Source organism: Narcine bancroftii, chromosome 6 (assembly GCF_036971445.1).
Source record: "Narcine bancroftii isolate sNarBan1 chromosome 6, sNarBan1.hap1, whole genome shotgun sequence".
Taxonomy (NCBI): domain Eukaryota; kingdom Metazoa; phylum Chordata; class Chondrichthyes; order Torpediniformes; family Narcinidae; genus Narcine; species Narcine bancroftii.
The window spans coordinates 165,619,263-165,641,042 of record NC_091474.1 but is presented as its reverse complement, the minus strand read 5'-3'; the positions used below and the strand labels follow the sequence as shown (position 1 = coordinate 165,641,042).

The following is a 21,780-nucleotide window of genomic DNA, read 5'->3' as shown; positions in this document are numbered from 1 at the left end:
GAGAAACATCTTGCCACCACTACCCTCTGTTTTGGCAATGTAAAGTTGTTTGATTCTGAGTAATGTTGCTCTTGATGGTGCATAGTTATTGATGCCAATCACCCTCTTTGATTCTAGACAGCTAATTTTATGTGAAGCCTTACTCCCTCAGAACACTTTTGAATTTTCAATATACAGTTGGTTATATCTAAGTATACAACCAAACTAACGTTTCGTTTTGATAATGTACATTTCTTCCCTAGCCCTTTTTTACGTCTGCCCTTCTATCTGATAACTTTTCAGTCTATTTGGTCATATGATTTGGTTGAACCATTGCCAACCAAATATTACCATTTGTAATATAGATTCTGTACTAAGTGCAGATTGAAACTGAAGTCTGCTTTCAACCTTTTAAAACCTTTTTAAACAGCTCTTTCCAATATTACTGGCAAATGATGATGCTGCCATTTATAACAATTTTGAATTGCTTGATTGCTTTCCATTTTGAAATTTTTTTCTCCTTACTTTGTTTATCAGGAAGATGAGAGTCCCTTGAGCTGCAGTCTTGCTACGTATTGATGAGCTATGTTATGCAGGAAAGCGCAGATTCTTCATTATGATTATTTTGTCATGGTCATTTATTAAACTTTTAAAATTTGGAAATGCTGCACAGTTATAGACCCTCTGGCCTACGAGCTCGTGCCACCCAAATACGCTAATTAACCTGCAAACCTTGTACAATTTTTGGAGATTGGGAGGAAACCCATGTAGATATGGGGAGAATGTACAAACTGCTGACCGACAATGCCAGATTCTTATCCAGGTCTCTAGAGTTTGTAAGGTAAAACATCATGAGATGGGAATGTGTAGGGAGTTACCCTGTACAAGGCAGTAACAAGAAGGGGAGGTGTCCTTGTACTCCTGTTAGGTAAAACATCATGAGATGGGAATGTACAGGGCTGTAACAAGATGTAAATGCATCCTTGTACTTACAAGATAAGAGAGACATTGATGGATTGAGAGGCAGGAAGCTAGCAGGGAAAGGATAGCAACAGTTTTAGTCATTGGACAAGTAATGATATGATGATGTTCTAAGCATGTATCCAAGGGTATAAAAAATCACCATTTTGCTGATAACGGCAGAATGCATTCTCCGACTAACTTTGTTAGTCGCAAGTGTTACAATCCGGTAATAAAGAACAAAGAACCCTGATTTCGACTCAGCCTGGTGTTTGTCTCACTCATTCATGAACAAAGCAGACCTAACAAGTTGTAATAATGTTGTTCTAACTGCTCCGTTTACTGTACGGGTAATGTTTGGTGATGTGCTTTTTGACAATGGGAAATTAAAGTTTACCTTCACATTTTATTACTTGTAGAGCTGAAGAATTGTGCCAACTTGAATAAAATTTAAATACGCCTATTAATAAATATGCCTGAAGCTTGACTGTGACACTTATCACTTTGGCCATTTATATTGAGATTTTTTTCGTTGTTGCTAGTTTTCCAGACTGGACTGGTTGGTTATCCTGAGGCCTTAACTGATCCATCATATCATTCCCAAATACTTGTCCTTACCTATCCATTAATTGGGAACTATGGCATACCAAAGGATGAAGAGGATGAACATGGACTCAGTAAGGTACATGATGTGGTATAAACTACTTTGTGTATGATGCTTGAGTGAATCTGCATTACTGAACGATTGTATACCAATTTCCAGCATTCTTGGGTATACATCAACTGTCCTTATTCTACAAGATTAGAAATATCATGGAGCTGATAATAAATTGTATTCATTTCATCTGACTATAAAATAATGCCTGGCATAGACACTTTAACAAAAACTATCTCATCCACCAAAAGCAGGGCAATTTTCCTTCTGATCTCGCAAAAGAGGCAGCCTCATTGAATGTGTTTAATTCGTAGATTTTTGAATTAGAATTAAGGGTAACGAGGAGCAAGCTGGTAAGTGGAGCCAAGTTCACGGCCATGTCAGCCATGATCTTTCTGAATGGCGGAGCAGGCTCTGGATAAGGTGGCCTACTCCCTCTTCTGTTTCTTGCGTTTATGACGCATCAGTCATTTCAGGGTTTTTTTTTGCCTTTGAGAGTAAGTATGCTTTTTAGACATTTACATTGGCAGTGAAACGGTTGCACAGTTGGTTTCAAGAAAAGATTCTGGGTGGCCAGCCTTATTTTTATTTCTCATTCATGAAGTTGATGTGTTTTACCTAATCATACTGAGATTCAATGAAGATTATTGAGCAAATGGATTTGTACAAGGGCCTAGATGTGGTTATTCCATCAAATTTTCAGTATTTAAATTCCTTGAACAAGTGCTGAATTTAGTTTATATTTTATTCTTCACAGTGGTTTGAATCTTCCAAAATTCATGCTGCAGCATTGGTTATTGGAGAGCATTCACAGAATCCGAGTCATTGGAGTTCAGTTCACTCTTTGGGCCAGTGGTTAAGAGAACAAGGAATTCCTGCTTTGGAGGGCAAGTATCATATCTCTATACTGTCCATTGCTGTATTGCAGGAAGGATTGAATTAAGGTGGAAGAGAGAGAGGGAAGGGTGAAAGTGATGCAAATGGAGTGGTTTGAATGTCATAGAGTGAGGAAAGGAGTAAGCTGACTGAGTGCATTGAGGAACTGACAGGAGTGAAGTTGATTCTGAGAAGGAAATTAATTCATAGATGTGGGACAGGGTGAAGTCGGGGAAACTGATTGAGTGGAGAACCAGAATACATCACTGAAGGGAAAGGACGTTAACATAAAATTATTTTGATATGAAAATAATGAAAGTGGCTTGAGATGATGTGTACATGTGTTGAGGTAGCGGGTTGAAATGGTTGGAGAGTGATACAATAGGTAAAGGAAACCAATCAAGGCTGAGGCAGCATTCAAAAGTGGAATACTGATGCCAAAATGCCATATTGCTTGATTGACAAGACAGCTTTTCGGTGGTAGGTTTACCAAATGTTCAGCAACCCAAGATATTTAAACATTTTTGTGAGAGGATCAACAAACTTGACATAGGCGCAAGATATCTTGGGAGAGAAATAACAAAGAATATTCATGTTCGGGGAAGGTGGCAGGGAGGAGTTGATTTATGTTCTGTAACTGGAATAAATTAAAAACATTTAACTGCCAGTAACTGGAAAGTTTCTCTTTTTTCATGTTCTCTCCATCCACAAAGTTTTGGGAACCAACCCATTGCGGAAGATAGAAGCTATTGCAGATGTAATTTTTCTTGTATATGATTACCTTTCTCTTTGCTGAGTAGGTATGTAACTAAAATTGATTGTAGCTGCAGCTCAAGTTACCTGCCAAAACTGCCAACTGTTTTGAGTTTGGCTTATGAACCAGGTTGGATGATGATTTGTTTCCTTGAATTAAAAGCTGAATTCAGTTAAATTAGCTAGTTTTCTTCTTGCACAATTAAATTTGGATAATTTTTAGTTGTAATGGGATTCCATAGCATTCTAAAGAAGCATCGTGCTAATAAAATGCAGATAACCAACATCCCAGAGGTTTGCTAGTTTCTAACATGGCTATGAATTGCATCAGTTGGAATTATTGTTCGAATTTAATTACAGGAACACAATCCTTTATCCGGACATCTAAAATCCGGAAAGCTCCAAAATCCGGCAAGTGGGGAGAGAGACGGGAGCTCGAGTCGGGCGGACGAGGGGGAGAGACTCTCTCGCCCGCCCGACTCGCGCTGCTGGTCTCCCGCCCGCCCGACGCGCTGCCGGGCGGGCGGGAGACCAGCAGCGCGAGTCGGGCGGGCGAGGGGAGATGGCAACACGACTGGAAGGGGGTGGGGGTGGATACGGCAGCACAATTCGGGTGGATTTAAATCTGGCTTTCCGAAATCCGGAAAAATCCAAAATTCTGGATGCACTGTCTCCCAAGGGTTCCGGATAGAGTATTGTGTACCTGTACGAGAGGGTAAGGTGGATGGGAATTTATCTGTTTAATGCTGCTTTAATGTCACTGTTAAATCTTTGGCTTGGGGGGGCCATTTCTTTTTAAGCCTCAGTAATCTATACTTGTCATGAGTCTTCAAATAGATTTCTCAATTTGTAGAAAAAAAATCAGATGGAGTATATTACAACTAAACTGCTCTGAAATTTTAATACCTCATCCTTTAATGACTACGGCTGCAGTCAATTTGTTGTGATCCATTGTGTAACAGCAAGAATGAGTGGTCGAGAAGATATTGACTGACACATCAAAATGTGTGTGGTGATCACAGACTACAGCTGGAAAAGGATAATTGATACACGAACCTGCATTTTGGTGTTCTGTCTTCACATAATGGGCTATATCAGTGTGCAGACTGATCTTGCTTTTGCAAAGATCAGATGGGGAGGTACATCAACTAGTGACTTCATCCTGAGGTCTCAGTTTGATAGTCTTTCACAGAAGCAATGTTGCTTTGCCTTGCCCTATCACACTTTTTTTTTGTTTTGAGCATTATAAAAAGTATTAAGTGGAATATAAATATTTTTATGTATCCAAAAAATTGTTAATTAATGACACAACATTTACAAATCAATATAAGCATTAAATAAAGAAAAGTAATTGAAATAACTTGTAGTCTGGGCTTAGAATTACTATCAAAATAAACGGAGTCCTTGGCCCTGCCTTGAACCTGATTGGTGTGAATCTCCAGTGTAGTAGGAAGCAGTTGGTGCAAAGTTGCTATGTTATTAGACTAAATGTGGATATGAATGAAGGAGCACTATGACAGATGGAAAAGCTGCTGGTCCGAGATTTGCAGCAAGTCCCAGATCTACAAAGAAACAACTAAGGTAGAGAATGTTCCTGGAGGTGAATTCAGTAATGCAGTTACATTTTCTCATCATTTAGAATGTTAGTGCTTGTTGGATCTAATTAAAAGCATGGCCTGCCCTGTTTTTAATTATCTAAAACTGCATGATGAATGGAGCGGTTAACATGACGCTATTACAGCGCCAGTAACCCACATTCAAATCCAGCACTATCTGTAAGGAGTGTACATTTTCCCCGTGTCTGTGTGGTGTTTCCCTTAGTGTTCTGTGGTCCTTCACCCTCCAAAATGTACGGGGTTGTAGGTTAATTTGGGTGTACTTGGTCGGAGTTGGGTTCTGTCGTGCTGTAAGTAAAATTTAAAATTGACTTTAAATTTATGTACCTGTGCAGTACCTTATGAAGTATAACCTAAATTAATAATGTTACTTTCTTAAACTTTCAGGAGTAGATACGAGACGCCTAACAAAGAAGATTCGGGAGAAAGGTACCATGTTAGGGAAGATTGTGATAAATGGGACAGATCCAAACTGTCTTCCTTACGATGATCCAAATAAGCGACATCTGGTGAAGGAGGTTTCCATCAAGGTAAATGTCATAAATGAGAAGAGGCTTTTGAGGTGTATAGTCTTTTTTTACATTGCCTTGCTCCACAGGCTCTAATTTTCCCACTAAACCTAAAATAGTATTTTCTCTCAATTTGGTTTTAACTACCAAAACCAGGCAAGACTTGATAATAATAAGTATTAATTTACATACATGTAATCACATGGGAAAAATAATCTCATTTAATTTTGAGTTCAAAATCATGCCCCTTATTATGGACAAAATTCTTGGCAGCTTACACCACTTCATTAGTTCCTATACAAGATCGTAATTCAAAAATCTTGCATCTATTCCTTCTTTCACAAACACTACATGATCTGTGGAGCTTTTCTTGTGTTATTGCATAAATTCACTGGTTCTTTTTTTTTAATCTACTTCTTTGAATACAATGTTATTATTTTATGAAGAAATTATCTGATCCAACCTGGTTACTGGATTCCAAGCTTCAGTGTGATTTGGCAAGTTGGGATGTGCACTGATGTAGAGATGAGGATGGGAAAGGATAGCTGATCTGACAACAGTGAGTGTTCCAATTAGCTTTCAAAAAGGTACAAAGAAGTACCTTCTTGTGCAATGAGTAGTGACCTACAACCTGGTGCCTTTAATATAGTGGAAGTGGAGTGGAAGCAATGGTTTTAAAATGAATTTGGATGGACACGGGAAATTAATGTGCAGGGCCATGAGACGAGAGTAGGTGAGTCATGTTGATTAAGTTGTTGTACAGAATGCTGACATGGGCTGAATGGTCTATGTTGTGTAATTCTCTTGGATTCCTGCTAACGTAAAGATTCTAATGCTCTGTTGTGGAAGATTAATAGTTGAAAAGGGCTGCATATGTTGTAATAGATGATCTTCAGAAGCTGAGGGGTGAGGAGAGTGGAAATAAGAAAAAAATATAGCTTTTTGGATACCTGGTGCTTGGACGATGTAAGTGACTTTGAATTTCTGTCCTGTATATTGATCAGTGTACAAGATGCATATGGCTGGTTCCATTTGAGAAAATCTAGAAACATGCAGAAGGATGTATACAAAGTAAATGTTTTGCTTTTATTCTTTAACTACTTCCACTCTCACTCATTCATTAATACTTGGAAATCTCTACTGCTGTTCCAACGTTTTATTTGTGTGTGTATATGAAATGAAAATTCACTTGGGTACTTTCATTCAAGGATGAAATATTTATTGTTTTAAATTGTGCAAGTAAAATAATTATTACAAATTGGCTAACTAATGTGTTTAACAAAGTGGATGTATATATTTGCTTTTTTTAATTTTACTATCAGGAGCCCAAAATATACAGTCCCTCTGGAAGTGTGAAAATTATGGCAGTGGACTGTGGGATGAAGTATAACCAAATCAGATGCTTATGTAAGAGAGGAGCTTCTGTAATTGTCGTACCATGGGATTATCCTTTTAATAGTGAAGGTGAGGAGAATCCTCAGTTTTCTTTGTGCCTTTTGAGTTCAGGCCGTATAGCCTCCATTGATGAACTGTCACTCTGTGATGCCTGAAGGACCTGGCTGAGGCTCTTCTTGTGGAGGTGTTGGATTCTTCAGGAATATGTTCAGCGTTATTTGCCTAGTTTGTTTTTTATATTCTTCGTAAATTTCTTTATATGCAGCAAACACTGCATGAGCATTCCTCTCTATTTGTGAAAATAATTTAGTGTTTGGGTTCATCTCTTCAGCAAGCTGTTGAAGTCTGAAAATTATTTGGCTAACCCTTAACAGTGAATCTCTTCTGCACCTGTTCTCATTCTGTATTTTCCTTTTCCCTTGCCTCTTCAATTCCAGTTATGTCCACTACATCTTGTTTTCTGATCAGGATTTCTGAATGAATTCCGTTATAACTCTTGGATCATGGACAATGGGCATATATGCAGTTAGATGTTGCCCGATTGGACGTCAAATGGCACACACCTGTACTCTGTTCATAAATTAGATTTTATTTGAGTTTACATGAATGTTAAAAGTCATTGCAGTAAAAATTCACACCCTGATAATGATTTCTGTACAGAGGCAAGAATTAGAATAGTCTCCACTTGATATATAATTAAAGTCATAATATTATCTATCTCTGTTTTGTATAACCATTGATAATTTTGGAAATGTACAGTGATAATTGTTTATTTTTTTCCATTTTAGAGTTTGACGGGCTATTTATTAGCAATGGACCAGGAGATCCTGAGTATTGTCAACAAACAATTAATAATGTCAGAAAGATCATTTCTGAAGAAAAGCCCAAGCCATTATTTGGTATTTGTCTGGGACATCAGATCCTTTCATTGGCAGTTGGAGCCAAGACTTACAAAATGAAGTGAGAGCTGCAAATGAGACTTGTATCAGAACTTGAGTTTTTATTAGTATTTTGTGGTAGTGCACCTTTATTAAGATTAGCATGCTAGCAAAGAGCTGGCACTTTGATCAAAAGGACACAGCTTTGATTCCCAATTTGTATTGAATTGGTTGACTTCCTCTGGTATAACTGTTTCCTCTCTACTTTCCTGTACTGGGCGAACATTATGAAGCAAGGATCCCAATCATAACCAGCAGTGAAGATAAGGCTAAAAAGAACTTGTAATCCTATTTTCTTCTTTCACTGACCTGCTTCTTCTTGTCATTGCTTGCTATTCCACCAATGTCTAAGTTCAGTGGACATCTACTATTTTTTCCATTTCAACTGTGATGCACCCATCAAACATTTCATAATTTTGAAGGAACCTTTAGCACCTTGGTATAGTCACTACTTGCAGTGAACCCCATCCCAAGTTTTGCCACAACATTTTTGCATCCAAATGTAGGAGAAGTAATGCCTGTACTTTTACTGCATCCCTTTCCAATGGTTGGTGCTCCAAATACTCCTTCCAGCGCACAACCAATTTATCATTTACACTTTAGCCTGCTGCACTCACCATTCACAATATTATTTCTGGCAGTGAGGAGGCCAAATGCAGGCTGGGTTACTGATCAGCTTTTTTAAAATCTATATGTTAATTTATCCTTGCATCCATTCCTAATTCCAGATTTTTACTTTCCAGAGTTTCAATTCTTCCTCCACTCATTTTGAATTGCTCTGCTCTTAGTTTTTGACATGCTTCTAATGAAGGGTCGATAGGCTTGAGTTGGCAATATTCTCTTGTCCAAATTGAACATTAGAGTTCAACAGTTTCAGATTGCAATAGTATCAAAGACTTTTTTTTACTACTTTGAGATCCATCAGTTCCTTCCAGCTTGTTTGATTACCATTATTTTAAATTGTTTAAAAAATTTTTTTGGCATGCAGCATGGTAACAGGCCCTTTTGCTCAACCCAATTTACATCCAGTTAACCTTCACCCCTAGTGCATTTTGAAAGGTGGGGGGAAACTGGAGCCTCATCCCCCAGAGACGGGGAGAATGTGTAAACTTCTTACAGACAGCATGAAATTCGAACCCTGGTCCCAATTGCTGGTGCTGTAAAGGAGTTCCACTAACAGCTTTGCCAACTGGGCCATCCTAAGTTATGTTTTACTTTGAACCATTATTCCTTTTATCTTTAGCTGTTTCTACCCTGTCACAGACGATCATTTTTGTCTTTTCTTTCAATAGATTTTGTTTAAAACTTCAGCCAATAAGAAAACAATTTGTCTTAATGACAGATCATTCACTTGAAACCTTTATTCTGCTTCACCTTGTGTCTGCTTTCTGACCTCCAAAATATTTCCCAGCATTTACTGTTTTTCTTATTCTGATTAGAATGATGAATCAAAGTATAATCTTGATATAAAGGATTGGGGAAAAGTAATTGAAGGCTGCCAGATTTTGTTGATGTGTACTCCAATAAAAGTTGGTTTGTACTGGGAAAAGAGGTGTCAAAAGCTGCAAAAGAAAGTGTCCTGATGATTTATTTAATTTGGTTTGAAAGTATATGTGTATTGCATGTTTGTAGATCGTAAAAGTAAGCATGATTTGTTCAATATGAACAAATAAGGTACTGCAGAAACTATCCAGGTGTATACAGCAACCAAGTTGCAAGTTTCAGTTTTTGTATAGAAAAAAGTTGTACCTCCTGTTCTGCCCAAAGCATTAACTTGTCTGTAATCCAAATAAGTTTTGTCTGGCGTAGTGAGTGTTTCTCACTAATGATGCACTTTGTTATCCATATGTTAACCGATTGAAATTGCAATGGCAAACATAATCCTTTTTAAATTGAAAATTTCAAGAGAATTGTCCATTTTGGTTTTGTATGGTATAGAGGGAAATGTTTCTCCATCTCTTTTGAAATCAGACTTTCCTACTCTGTTAATAGTTGACAACAAAACAGCTGCATGCCTTTTTAATGTATCACTGAACAGTGCCTTTCAGGAAAACTTATTCTATTATCTTGAAGGCTCATAATGATAAGAAATATAGGTCTGTATTTGGTGGTAAAGGCAATAATTCCTAGCTGATGAAAGTTCAGACAATTAATTCCCAGTTAAATGTAATCCTGAAGCAGCCTAGACCTGTTGTTTTATTTCAAATTATGGTATTTATGAACAGCAAGGACTTGCAATTATTTATATTTCACTTTGGAAATTTCAAAATTTGTTTTTTTAATTTTGAAATTGGGTTTTAATAGCTGATTATTGTTTTGACTTCAACAGACATTTTAATTTTGTTGTATACTTCTATTGACAAAAATGATTTGGCCCAAAAAGCAGTTTTACTGTAAGTTGCAGAGTACAGTAAAATCCCCATTGTTTGGCATTTAAACAACTAGAACCTCAAACAACTGGCAAAAGCAGTATTGAGGAAATAAACAAATTAATTAAATTTTAGATAAATAACACTGGGCAGATGGACGACACGGGGGAAGTGCTGAGACTTTGTTGGACATGCGCAGGTTTGTCCCTCTGAACGGGTAATGCCTCTCAATGCAAACGCATTCTTTTCACTGTTGCCACTTGCGTGGAGGTGAGTTGGGTTCTCAGCATAGGAAATGTGCACTGAGGCTAAAGAGATTATGAGAGAAAGTTGGCAGGGAACCTAAAAAATGACTGCATGAAGCTTTTATAGATATGTAAAGAGAAAGAGACTAGTAAAGACAAATGTGGGTCCCTTGCAGTCAGAAACAGGTGAATTGGTCATGGGGAACAAGGACATGGCAGACCAATTAAATAACTATTTTAGTTCGGTCTTCACTAGGGAAAATATGAATAATCTTCAGGAAATAATAGGGGACCATGGGGCTAATGTGATAGAAGGACTGGGGAAAATAAGTGTAAATTATGAGGTTGTGTTGGATAAATTGAAGGGATTAAAGGCAGACAATTCCCCAAGGCCAGATGGTCTGCATCCCAGAGTGCTAAAGGAAGTAGCCCATGAAATAGTGGATGCATTGTTGATAATTTTTCAAAACTCTTTAGATTCTGGAGTAGTTCCTGAGGACTGGAGGGTGGCTAATATAACTCCACTTTTTAAGAAGGGAGGAAAAGAAAAATCAGGGAATTATAGACCGGTTAGCTTGACATTGGAAGTAGGGAAAATGTTAGAGTCAGTTATTAAAGATGTGATTGCGGCACATCTGGAAAGTGGTGAATTCATTGGTCAGAGCCAGCGTGGTTTTATGAAGGGAAAATCGTGTCTGACTAATCTTATTGAATTTTTTGAGGATATAACTAGTAGAGTGGATAGGGGAGAACCAGTAGATGTGGTTTACCTGGATTTTCAGAAGGCTTTTGATAAGGTCCCACACAGGAGATTACTATACAAACTTAAGGCACACGGTATAGGGGATATGGTGTTGAGGTGGATCGAGAATTGGTTGACAGATAGGAAGCAAAGAGTAGGAATAAACGGGTACTTTTCGGAGTGGCAGTCAGTTACTAGTGGGGGTACCACAAGGCTCAGTGCTCGGACCCCAGTTATTTACGATATATATTAATGATTTAGATGAGGAAATAGAAATCAGCATTTCCAAGTTTGCAGACGACACGAAGCTGGGTGGGATTGTAAGCTGTGTAGAGGCTGTTAAGAGTGTTGAGGGTGACTTGGACAGGTTGGGTGAGTGGGCAAATGCAGGGCAGATGCAATATAATGTGGATAAGTGTGTGGTTATCCTCTTTGGAGGAAAGAAAGGGTGGGCTGAATAGTATCTTAATGGCATCCAATTAGGAAAAGGGGAGATGCAAAGAGACCTGGGTGTCGCTGTGCATCAGTCATTAAAAGTGGGTAGGCAGGTGCAGCAAGCAGTAAAAAAAGGCAAAAGGTATGTTGGCGTTCATGTTCATATCAAGAGGATTCGAGTACAGGAGCAGAGAGGTATTGATGCAGTTGTATAGGGCCTTGGTGAGACCTCACCTGGAATATTGTGTTCAGTTTTGGTCTCCTTATCTGAGGAAGGACATCATTGCCATGGAGAGAGTGCAGAAAAAGTTTACCAGATTGATACCAAGGATGGCAGGACTTGCATATGGCTAGAACGACTGGGCTTGTACTCGCTGGAGTTTAGACAATTAAGAGGAGATTTAATAGAAATATTCAAAATTCTTAAGGGATTTGACAGGCTAGATGCAGGAAGATTGTTCCCAATGTTGAGCAAGTCTAGAACCAGGGGTCACACAGTTTAAGGATAAAAGGGAAGTCCTTTAGGACTGGATGAGGAAGAATTTTTTCACTCAGAGGGTGGTGAATTTATGGAATTCTCTGCCACAGGAAGTGATTGAGACCAGTTCCATAGCTATATTTAAGAGAGAGTTAGATTTAATACTTGTGACTAGTGGGATCAGGGGGTATGGAGAGAGAGCTGGAACAGGGTACTGGGTGGATGATCAGCCGTGATCAAAATGAATGGCAGTATAGGCTTGAAGGGCCAAATGGCCTACTCCTACATCTATTTTCTATGAGGAGCTGACCGAGACACTTGTGTGGAGGTGAGTTGGGTTGTCAGTGCAAGGAAGGTGTGCTGAGGGCCTGACCAGGTGTAACATGTGGATTGTGGAGGAAAACATGGCCTCCTGCCTGTCTGGAATATTGTGTATTGCGGGTAATCACTTGTCCATCTGTCTGAAACTTATTCAGAACTCACATCACCTGTCAATCAGGGTTGGACCCCTGCCACCCATTAGTGCACAGCACACCTTGCCGATGGCTAATTTAAATCACCTAGGGTCATTATTGGCTAGGCTTGTGGAGGTGAGTTTGGTTGTGCTGACGGTCTGGCCGGGATACTTGTGTGGAGGTGAGTTGTGTTGTGCTGAGGGTCTGACCAGGTCACGTGTGGAGGTGAATTGGGTTGTCAGAGTGAGGAATGTGCTCTTGAGGGCCCGACTGGGTCACTTGCTTGGAGGTGAGCCGGGTTCTACCGAGTGCCTGACCGGGACACTTGCATGGAGGTGAGCCAGGTTTTACTGAAGGCTTGACTGGGACACTTGTGTGGAGGTGAGTTGGGTTGTGCTGAGAGCTTGAGTGGGACACTTGTGTGGAGATGAGTCAGGTTGTGCTGAGGACATGACCAGGACACTTGTGTGGAGGTGAGCTATGTTCTGCCAAGGGCCTGACCAGGACACCAGGATGCTGCTCACTGCTGGGGTGACTCTCCCAAAGTATCTCCCTATCCCTGCCTTGTAAGAGTCTCTATCTTTATATGTATTAGGTAGATTAGTAAGGCTTTATCTCTAAACTTGGGGAAGGGGGTTAATTATGACATCAGCATGGTTAGTGCAACACTTTTACAGTACCAGCAATGGGTTTCAAATTGAAATTTTGTAAGCTAGAAGAATTACTTGATTAAAGTGAATTTCACATAATTAAAGACCACAATACTGATTTTTTTTTCAAATTACTTTACATTTTGCCCTTTCTTTTAAACTGTATATTCTTAATGCAGGTGTATTAGTTAGATGTTATGAGAGTGAGTCTCAGTCAACTCGAAAACTTTCACATCCAACAACTGCAATCGCTGTAGGTGCTGGATAATGGGTATTTTACAGTATTTTGAAGAATAATCGTTTAAATTGCAAAAATGGATCTTCATTTTTGCAGCTTTCCTATAGTTTTTTTTTTTGCAAAGGTGGTGTTGCCTTTAGCATTCCTTTGAGTGCACGTTTCATTAAGTAAATTCTGAAACTTTCTTAGACAATTAAACATAATGAAATTATTTTTGGATAATTCAGTGGCTCAGCAGTCAGTGTTCCAGCCTCACATGTCCAGTTCAATCCCTAGTGCTACCTCTGGAATTTGCACGTTCTCCCTGTCACTCTGTGCGTTCCAATTTTCTGCTACTTGCAAATCATGCTGGCTCGTGGGTTAATTGGGTACTGTGGTGGTACAGCAGAATCAGTGGAGGGTAGGGGGCTGTTAATGGCAATGAAAGAGCTAAAAGGGATTCATGTAGTTTTGTGTTTGATGGTCAGCTCAGTTAGAAGCAGAGAGTTTTGTTTCCTTGCATTGTGAATATAGTTCCTTCCGAGTTAAAGCTAATGTGTGTTGAAAATTGTGGATATGATCTTCCTTCCTTGCACTCTGGAAGATATTTGCTTCTTGAGTTAAATTTAGATATATAGCATGGTAACAGGTCATTCTGGCCCATGAGACCATGCCATCCAATTTCACCCAATCAACCTACATTTCGAATGGTGGAAAGAAACCAGAACCCATGCAGACACGGGAGAATGTACCAACTCTTTACAGACAGCGCGGGATTTTAGCCCTGGTCCCAATCACTGGCGCTGTAATGGTGTTGTGCTAACTGTTCCAACTTCTAATTTTATTTAATGAACAGAAATGGTTAAATAGTTCCGAGGATTTTTAAATACTATGTTTGGCATTTTAAAATTGAACACAATTGAATTGGTTAAATAATTTAACATTTGAAACAATTCAGCAAAGTCCTCCAAAGGATAGTAGTGGCCATTTAAAAAAAACCATGTTTTCTCCATCCAAAGGAAAAATCTACCTCTCCAACTAGTATTTTTTTTTTCATGTTTAAAATATTAGCATGTAGTAACTTAACAATGGCTGTGCAAAAATTACTTCTGGTTTGTGTTGTTTTGCTGCTCTGTGTACTTGCTGAACTGGAATGACAATTTATTTACCCTTTTCCTTTTGATAGGTATGGAAATCGTGGGCATAACCAACCTTGTATTCATGAGGATACTCAGCGTTGCTTCATTACCTCCCAGAATCATGGCTTTGCTGTTGAGCCAAATCTTCTTCCATGGGATTGGTCTGTTCTGTTCACCAATGCTAATGACCAATCGAATGAAGGAATAGTGCATAATACTAAACCATTTTTTAGGTGGGTACTTTGAAAAGTAAGATGAACTGATCCTCTTCATTGTATTTCATTTTGTCTGGCACTACACCGTGCTGTTCACATTCTGCTTTTAATGCGGTAAATTATCTTGAGGTACTTCAGAGAGATAATTGGACGATTCATTGAAATTGAACATTGAGGAGTGAAAATGTTCTGACAATATATTATTTACCAATTGTATGGGTCAAAATTTGAGCAGCAGATGGGGTGGGGTACATTATACTTGGGTACAGGAGGAGATGGTATTTGTGACGAAGGTGGGTTTGAAACTCTTGCACTACGTCGTCATTACAGTGGTTCTAAATTCAGGAAATAAATTGCATATTTTGAATTTTAAAATTAAAAAATAGAAAGTTGTGTTGGATTCTAATTCTATTATCTAATGAACAAAGAAGGTTAAGCAATTTTAATGATTGTTAAATTCCATATTTGGCAGTTTTAAATTGATTCTGATGAAATCTGATGAAAGTTTGTTGATCTGAAATACTGACTCTATCTATCATATCATATCATGATGGTCTGCTGAACACTTGGCCTTTTCAGTTCTATGTTGGTGTCCTTGAGTTATGCAGCTTTGAGCTAGTCATATTTGCTTGTATTTAGCCCAAATCCCTTCAAACCTTTCCTGTACTTGGAACTGACCAAATACCTATTAAGTGTTGTAATTCTACCTGCCTCTACCATTCTGTCTGGCACCCAGTTCCATTAACCTACCACTGTCTGTGTGAGGTCCCCTTAATCTTTTCATTTTCACCTTAAATCTGTAGGACTCCTGATTTCCTTATTATTTAAATTGTGATATATTTAAACAGTCTATTTAAATAGTGAAAGTTGCAGCATACTAATGTGGGGAGAGACTTGGAAGTAGTTGTATGTGAATCATTTTTTTAAAAAGTTAGATTCAAAGTGTAGTATGCAATCAAGAAGGCAAATAGGATGATGGCCTTCATTCCTATAGGGATTTAAGAGCAAGTAGATTCTACTGCAACAGTACAGGGTACTCATGAATGTGTATCTGGAGCATCTGGTCCTCCTTTCTTGAGAAAAGATATTCTTGCTTTGGAGACGGTGCAAAGAAAATTCATCAATTTGATTCTGGAGATGAAAGATTAGCTTCAGAGGAAAGATTGAGTAATTTGGGACTATACATTGGAGTTTAGAAAGATGGGAGGGGGATCTTGTAGAAACATATAAAATAACGAAAGGAACTGAGAGGAAAGGGAGGTTGTTTCCAATGCAAATCGGATGAGAACTCAGGGATGTAGCTTGAAGGTTAGGGGGAATTAGATTTAATACAGAGATGAGAGGATCTACTTCTGCCAGAGAGTAGTGAATCTGTGGAATTCTGTTCAAGGAAGTAGAGGCTGCCTTATTAAATTATTTAAGCCACAGATTTTTGCAAAGTATGCAAATTAAAGATTATGAAGAAAAGGCAAATGGTGAGGATCTACTTGAATGGCACAGCAGGTTTGATGGGCAAGATGGCTTACTCCTGTTCCTAAGAAATACTTGAAAGATCTCCTTATCGACAACTTTTGCCTTAATGTGAGTGCCTTGGCTGTCATCACCCAACTAATTATTCCAGCCACTTCTGACTGACAAAAAGGCTAGATCCATCTGAAAGATTACAAGGCTTCTGCTGAAATCCCAAACCTCATTATGAAGAGCCTCGATAATCTTTGATCTTTTTGTCTCTGTCTGTGAAGAGGAGGATATCACAGGGAACTTTGTTGATGTGGATATGATTATCTTCAAGAAAGGGAGCATCTATTTGTGGCAACCACAGAGTACTTCTGTCCCCCACAGGTTCAAGTTTATCATCAGATGTACCAAGGTACAGTGAAAGAGTTTTTGTGAGCAGTTCAGCTGGTCAATCAATACAGAGTACAGCAATACAAACACAACACCAGAACAGAGTTACAGATTACAGAGAGAGATCAGTTAGAACAGAGCAAAGGCAACATTATTTTGCAAGTGTGAGATCCTTTTCAGGAATCTGATAACATTAAATTGTCATCAATCATTCTGAAACAATTCTTCCCTGTAGCTGAAGAGCTGCTCCTTGAATTAGTGTGGATTTCCCCCAAGTAAAGACACAGTGATCATGATCTTCCAAGCATGACAACTCCAAGAAATAGAAGGGATCAGCAGTGTCAGCTACCGAATATGGCCTTATTTTTGTCAACGATACTAAAGGCTGAAACAACACCCGAAAATTTGGTTGCCTTTTCTACTGGCATCCCAGTTAATTGGCTGTGCAGTGTCTTGGGATAGGAAGCCCTTTGTGCGATTTTCCACTGGGCCACCCTTAACTTGGGCACTAATTGCTTTTCCACTGAACACACTCATCCCCGGAGATCAGAGTGTTCTACCTTCAACTAGAAATGGGTGACTTTCTGCTGTCCCTTTTCCACTGGTTTATCAGCACGCCAGTGTCAGTAAATGCTGGGGATACGTGTAGGGTTAGAGCCAGTTAATCCCTAGCATAAAATGGCATAATTTGATACCAGAATTTGGACAGTGTTCCTTTTACATGGACCCTAACCCAGTAAGTTCACAGTGTGCCAGTGGTAAAAGGGCTTATGTTTGCTACTCGACAGTGTACAAGTCCCAATGCTAACAGGTCTTCAACAAAATATATCTTGATAAAAACTAACATCAAATAAGGCTGCATTAATAACTAGCATTTTGCTCAATAGATCTCATCATAATGTTGCAGCTCACTTTCAACTTGCTTTCCAATGGGATTGGAGGTGATCCTCAAACCTAATAAAAATTCTTGAACTTGCTGCAACCACACTTCAGGCCTGACATCCAAACTTAGGTGTTGGCATACTGCAGCTTGATCACTTTTTTATCCATGCTCAGAGGCTAAAGCTCCAAAATTTTGTTGATTTTTCCTGTGAAGCATATGAAAGAATAATCCTTGCATTCATCAGCTGCAAGAACAGGGACATTTATCAACCTGCCCCTGCTACACCATACTGCCTTCCAATCGAAATGGCTCATGTCAACATCATGGAAAACTGTACCACTTCTGTTCATGAGCTACCTCTTAGTGAAGGCGAATATGGATGGTGAAACTGACTGTTCAAAAGGTATCTCGAGACTGAAAAATATTAGTAATACTTTTTCCAGAGCCAGCATTAGTGTCCTTGCCCCAACCAACTTCCAAAGTATGGAGAATTGACTTGCATTCCTTTGGATCCATTGTGATAACCGATATCTACCACCGGAATAATTACAGACAGTGGAAAAGATTAATCTCAATCTGCCACTGACTTCTGGGGAACTCACCCCTAATTGCCCAATGTTGGGGAAGAAGATTCAGATGGTTCTGAAGGCCTTGAGGCCAAGCATTGGGAGCACGCAGATCCTGAATGCAGGGCAGAAACAAGGGAAATTGCCAATGCTTCCTACGCCATTTGTGGAACTGACTATGGTTCTCACTTAGGGCTCATGAGCTACTTCAGTGCATGAAACTGGAGTGAAAGGAGATCATCCTTGACCTAATAAGAAATGGAGAGAACTATAGAACACTACAGCACAGAAAACAGGCCATTTGGTCTGGGATGCCAGTAGAAGAGGCAACCAAATGTTTGGGTGTTGTTTCAGGCTTTACTGCGAAGGTTGAAAATAAAGACCATGTTCGTTAGCTGCACTGCTGCTCCCTTCAATTTCTTGGAGTTGTCATGCCAGGAAGATCATGATCACTGTGTCTTTACTTGGGGGAAATCCACACTAATTCAGACAGAAATATTATTCCGCAAGTCCCATTAACCTGCACCCAGGCCATAACCTTCCAGACCTCTCCCATCCATGTATCTATCCAATTTATTCTTAAAACTTAAGAGTGAGCACACATTTACCACATCAGATGGCAGCTCATTCCACACTCCCACCACTCTTTGAGTGAAGAAGTTCCCCCTAAACCTTTCACCTAAAGCCACATCTTGTATTTCTCCTCATCTAAGTGGAAATAATCTAATCACATTTACTCTGTCTATATCCCTCATCATTTTTGATAATCATTTTTATCAAATTTGCCCTCATTATTCTTCGTTCCAAGTAATAAAGTCCTAACCTGTTTAATCTTTTCCTGCAAATCAACTCCTGAAGACCTGGCAATGTCCTAGTAAATCTCTGCATTCCTCAAACTTGCTGATATCCTTCCTGTAGTTAGGCAACCAGAACTGCACGCAATACTCCAAATTTGGCCTCACCAATGTCTTATACAACTTCTTCATAACATCCTAACTCCTATACTCAATATTTTGATTTATGAAGACCAAGATGCCAAAAGCTTTCTTTACAACCCTGTCTACCTGTGACACCACTTTCAGGGAATTATGTATCTATTCCCACATCCTTTGATTCTCCGCACACCTCCGGGCGCTACTATTTACTGTGTGTGTTCTACCTTGATTTGTCTTTCCAAAATGCAACACCTCACACTTGTCTGCATTAAATTCCATCTGTCATTTTCTGGCCCATTTTTCCAATTGGTCCAGATCCCTCTCCAAGCTTTGAAAGCCTTCCTCACTGTCCACAATGCCTCCAATCTTCGTGTCATCAGCAAAGTTGCTGATCCAATTGACCACATTATCATCCAGATCAATGATAACACAACAAACAACAGTGGTCCTAGTACTGATCTCTGAGGCACACCACTAATCACAGGCCTCCGGGCTGAGAAGTAGTCATCCAGTACAACTCAGTCTTCTGTCTTCTCCCGTTCAGCCAATTTTGAATCCAGTTTACAACCTCTCGATGGATACCTAGTTTCTGAACCTTCTGAACTATCCTTCCATGTGGGACCTTGCCAAAGGCCTTACTAAAGTCCACATAGACAACATCCACAACCTTTCCTTTATTGACTTTCTTGGTAACTTTTTTTCAAATTTTATTTAAATTTTCAAATTTCGGAGAAAAAAATACTTTAATCCCTCCCCCCTCCCTCCTGTAACACAAAAAACCCCACTAAAAATCCTAAAAAGAATTTCCCCAATCTTGGTAACCTTAAAAAATTCTATGATTTGTTAAACACGACCTACCATGCACAAAGCCATGTTGACTATCCTTAATCAGCCCATGGCTGTCAAAATACTTGTATATCCAATCTCTCTGAACACCTTCCGATAATTTACCTACAACTTACATCAGGCTCACCGGCCTATCATTTCCTGGTTTACTTGCCTTTCTTAAACAACAGAACAATGAGTGTCCAATCCTCCGGCACCTCACCTGTGGCTAAAGACATTTTAAATAGTTCCGCCAGGGTTCCTGCAATTTCTACACTAGTCTACCTCAAAGTCCGAGAGAATATCATGTCAGGTCCGGGAGATTTATCTACCTTTATTTGCTGAAAGGCAGCAAGCACCTCCTCCTCTTTAATCTCTATGTGTTCCATGCCACTACTGCTTGTTTCCCTTCCTTCCTTATACACTATGCCAATTTATAGTGATGCAAAAAAAAAACTGTTTATGATCTCCCCCATCTTATGAAGCTCTACATGTAGACGATCACTCTGATCTTCTAGGGGACCAATTTTGTCCCTTGCTATCCTTTTACTTTTAATGTACTTGTAGAAACCCTTTGGATTTACTTTCACATTATCTGCCAAAGAAACCTCATCTTTTTGCCTTCCTGATTTCCTTCTTTAAGTATTTTCTATACTCTTCTAGTACCTCATTTCCTTCTTGTTGACCATACTGCTATACACCTCTCTCTTCTTACTCAGATTGCCAATGACCCTTGAAAACCAAGGTTCCCTATGCCTGTTAATTTTGCCTTTAATCCTGACAGGAACATGCAATTTCTGCACTCTCTAAATGTTGCCTTAGAAAGCCTTCCACTTACTGAATACATCCTTGCCAGAAAACAACTTAGCCCAATCCACTCTTCTTAGATCCTTTCTCATTTCTACAAAATTGACCTTTCTCCAATTTAGAATCTCAACTCGAGGACCTGACCTAATGACATTATGATTATTGGACCTAAAATGTTCATCTACACATACTTCTGTCACCTGACCTATCTGATTCCCTTATAGGAGATCAAGTCTTGCATCTTTTCTCATTGGTACCTCTACATATTGATTCAGGACACTTTCCTGAAAACATGACAAATGCCAAGCCATCCAGTATGAGAGTCCCAGTCAATATGTGGAAGGTTAAAATCTCTTGCATTCCAACCTTGAATTTCCTACAGCTATCTGATATCTTTACAGATTTGTTCCTCCAATTGGGCAGTCTATAATGCAACTCTATCAGTGTGATCACACCTTTCCCACTCCTCAGCTCCACCCATATGGCCTCTGTATATGAGCCCTCTGGGCTGTCCTATCGAGGTACAGCTCTGATATTTTCCCTGACTAGCAATGCCATTCTTCCCCTTTCAACCCTACCCCTCTATCATGTCTGAAACAACAGAACCCTGGAACATTGAGCTACCAGTCCTGCCCCTCCGGCAACCAAGTCTCACTAATAGCAATAATGTTGTAATCCATGTGCCAATCCACGCTCTAAGATTGTCTTCATTTCTGACAATACCCTTTGCTTGAAATAAATACACCTGAGAACATTTCTATCATGCACCAACCTCTGATTTCCCTAACCCCCCCCCCCCCTGCAAATCTAGTTTAAACCCCATAGAGCAACACGAGGAAGGATGTTAGTCTCCCTCCAGTTCAGGTGCCAACTATCCTGTCAGAACAGGTCCCACCTTTCCTGGAACAGAGCTCGATTGTCCAGAAACATGAAGCCCTCCCTCCTGCATCATCTCTTTAGCCATGTCTTTAACTGCATTAACTTTCTATTTCTAGCCTCACTAGCATGTGGCACGAGAAGTGCTCCTGAGATAGCAACCCTGTTGCTATCTTTGCACCTAACTCCCTACACTCTCTTTCCAGAACCTCCTCGTCCTTCCTATCCACGTCATTGGTCCCTACTGCTCACCTTCCCTCCTGAGAATTCTGAGAACTCGATCCGAGATATCGTGAACCCTGGCATTAGGGAGGCAACAGACCATCCGGGATTAGCAATCTCTCCCACAGAACCTCTTATCTGTCCTCCTAACTATCAAACCCCCTATCACTACTGCTCTCCTCTTTTCCCTCC

General features: G+C 39.5%; 1 protein-coding gene across 3 annotated transcripts in view; it reads left to right on the top strand.

Moving 5' to 3' along the window:
• cad (carbamoyl-phosphate synthetase 2, aspartate transcarbamylase, and dihydroorotase) overlaps window positions 1-21,780 on the top strand; it is a 106,043-nt gene that overhangs the window by 6,886 nt on the left and 77,377 nt on the right. For all 3 annotated transcript variants that reach the window (XM_069886597.1, XM_069886596.1, XM_069886598.1), the window contains exons 2-7: window positions 1,482-1,621; window positions 2,352-2,481; window positions 5,227-5,369; window positions 6,671-6,812; window positions 7,532-7,703; window positions 14,459-14,644. In XM_069886597.1, the coding sequence (XP_069742698.1) occupies window positions 1,482-1,621; window positions 2,352-2,481; window positions 5,227-5,369; window positions 6,671-6,812; window positions 7,532-7,703; window positions 14,459-14,644 (913 nt within the window). The remainder of the gene's footprint in view (window positions 1-1,481; window positions 1,622-2,351; window positions 2,482-5,226; window positions 5,370-6,670; window positions 6,813-7,531; window positions 7,704-14,458; window positions 14,645-21,780) is intronic.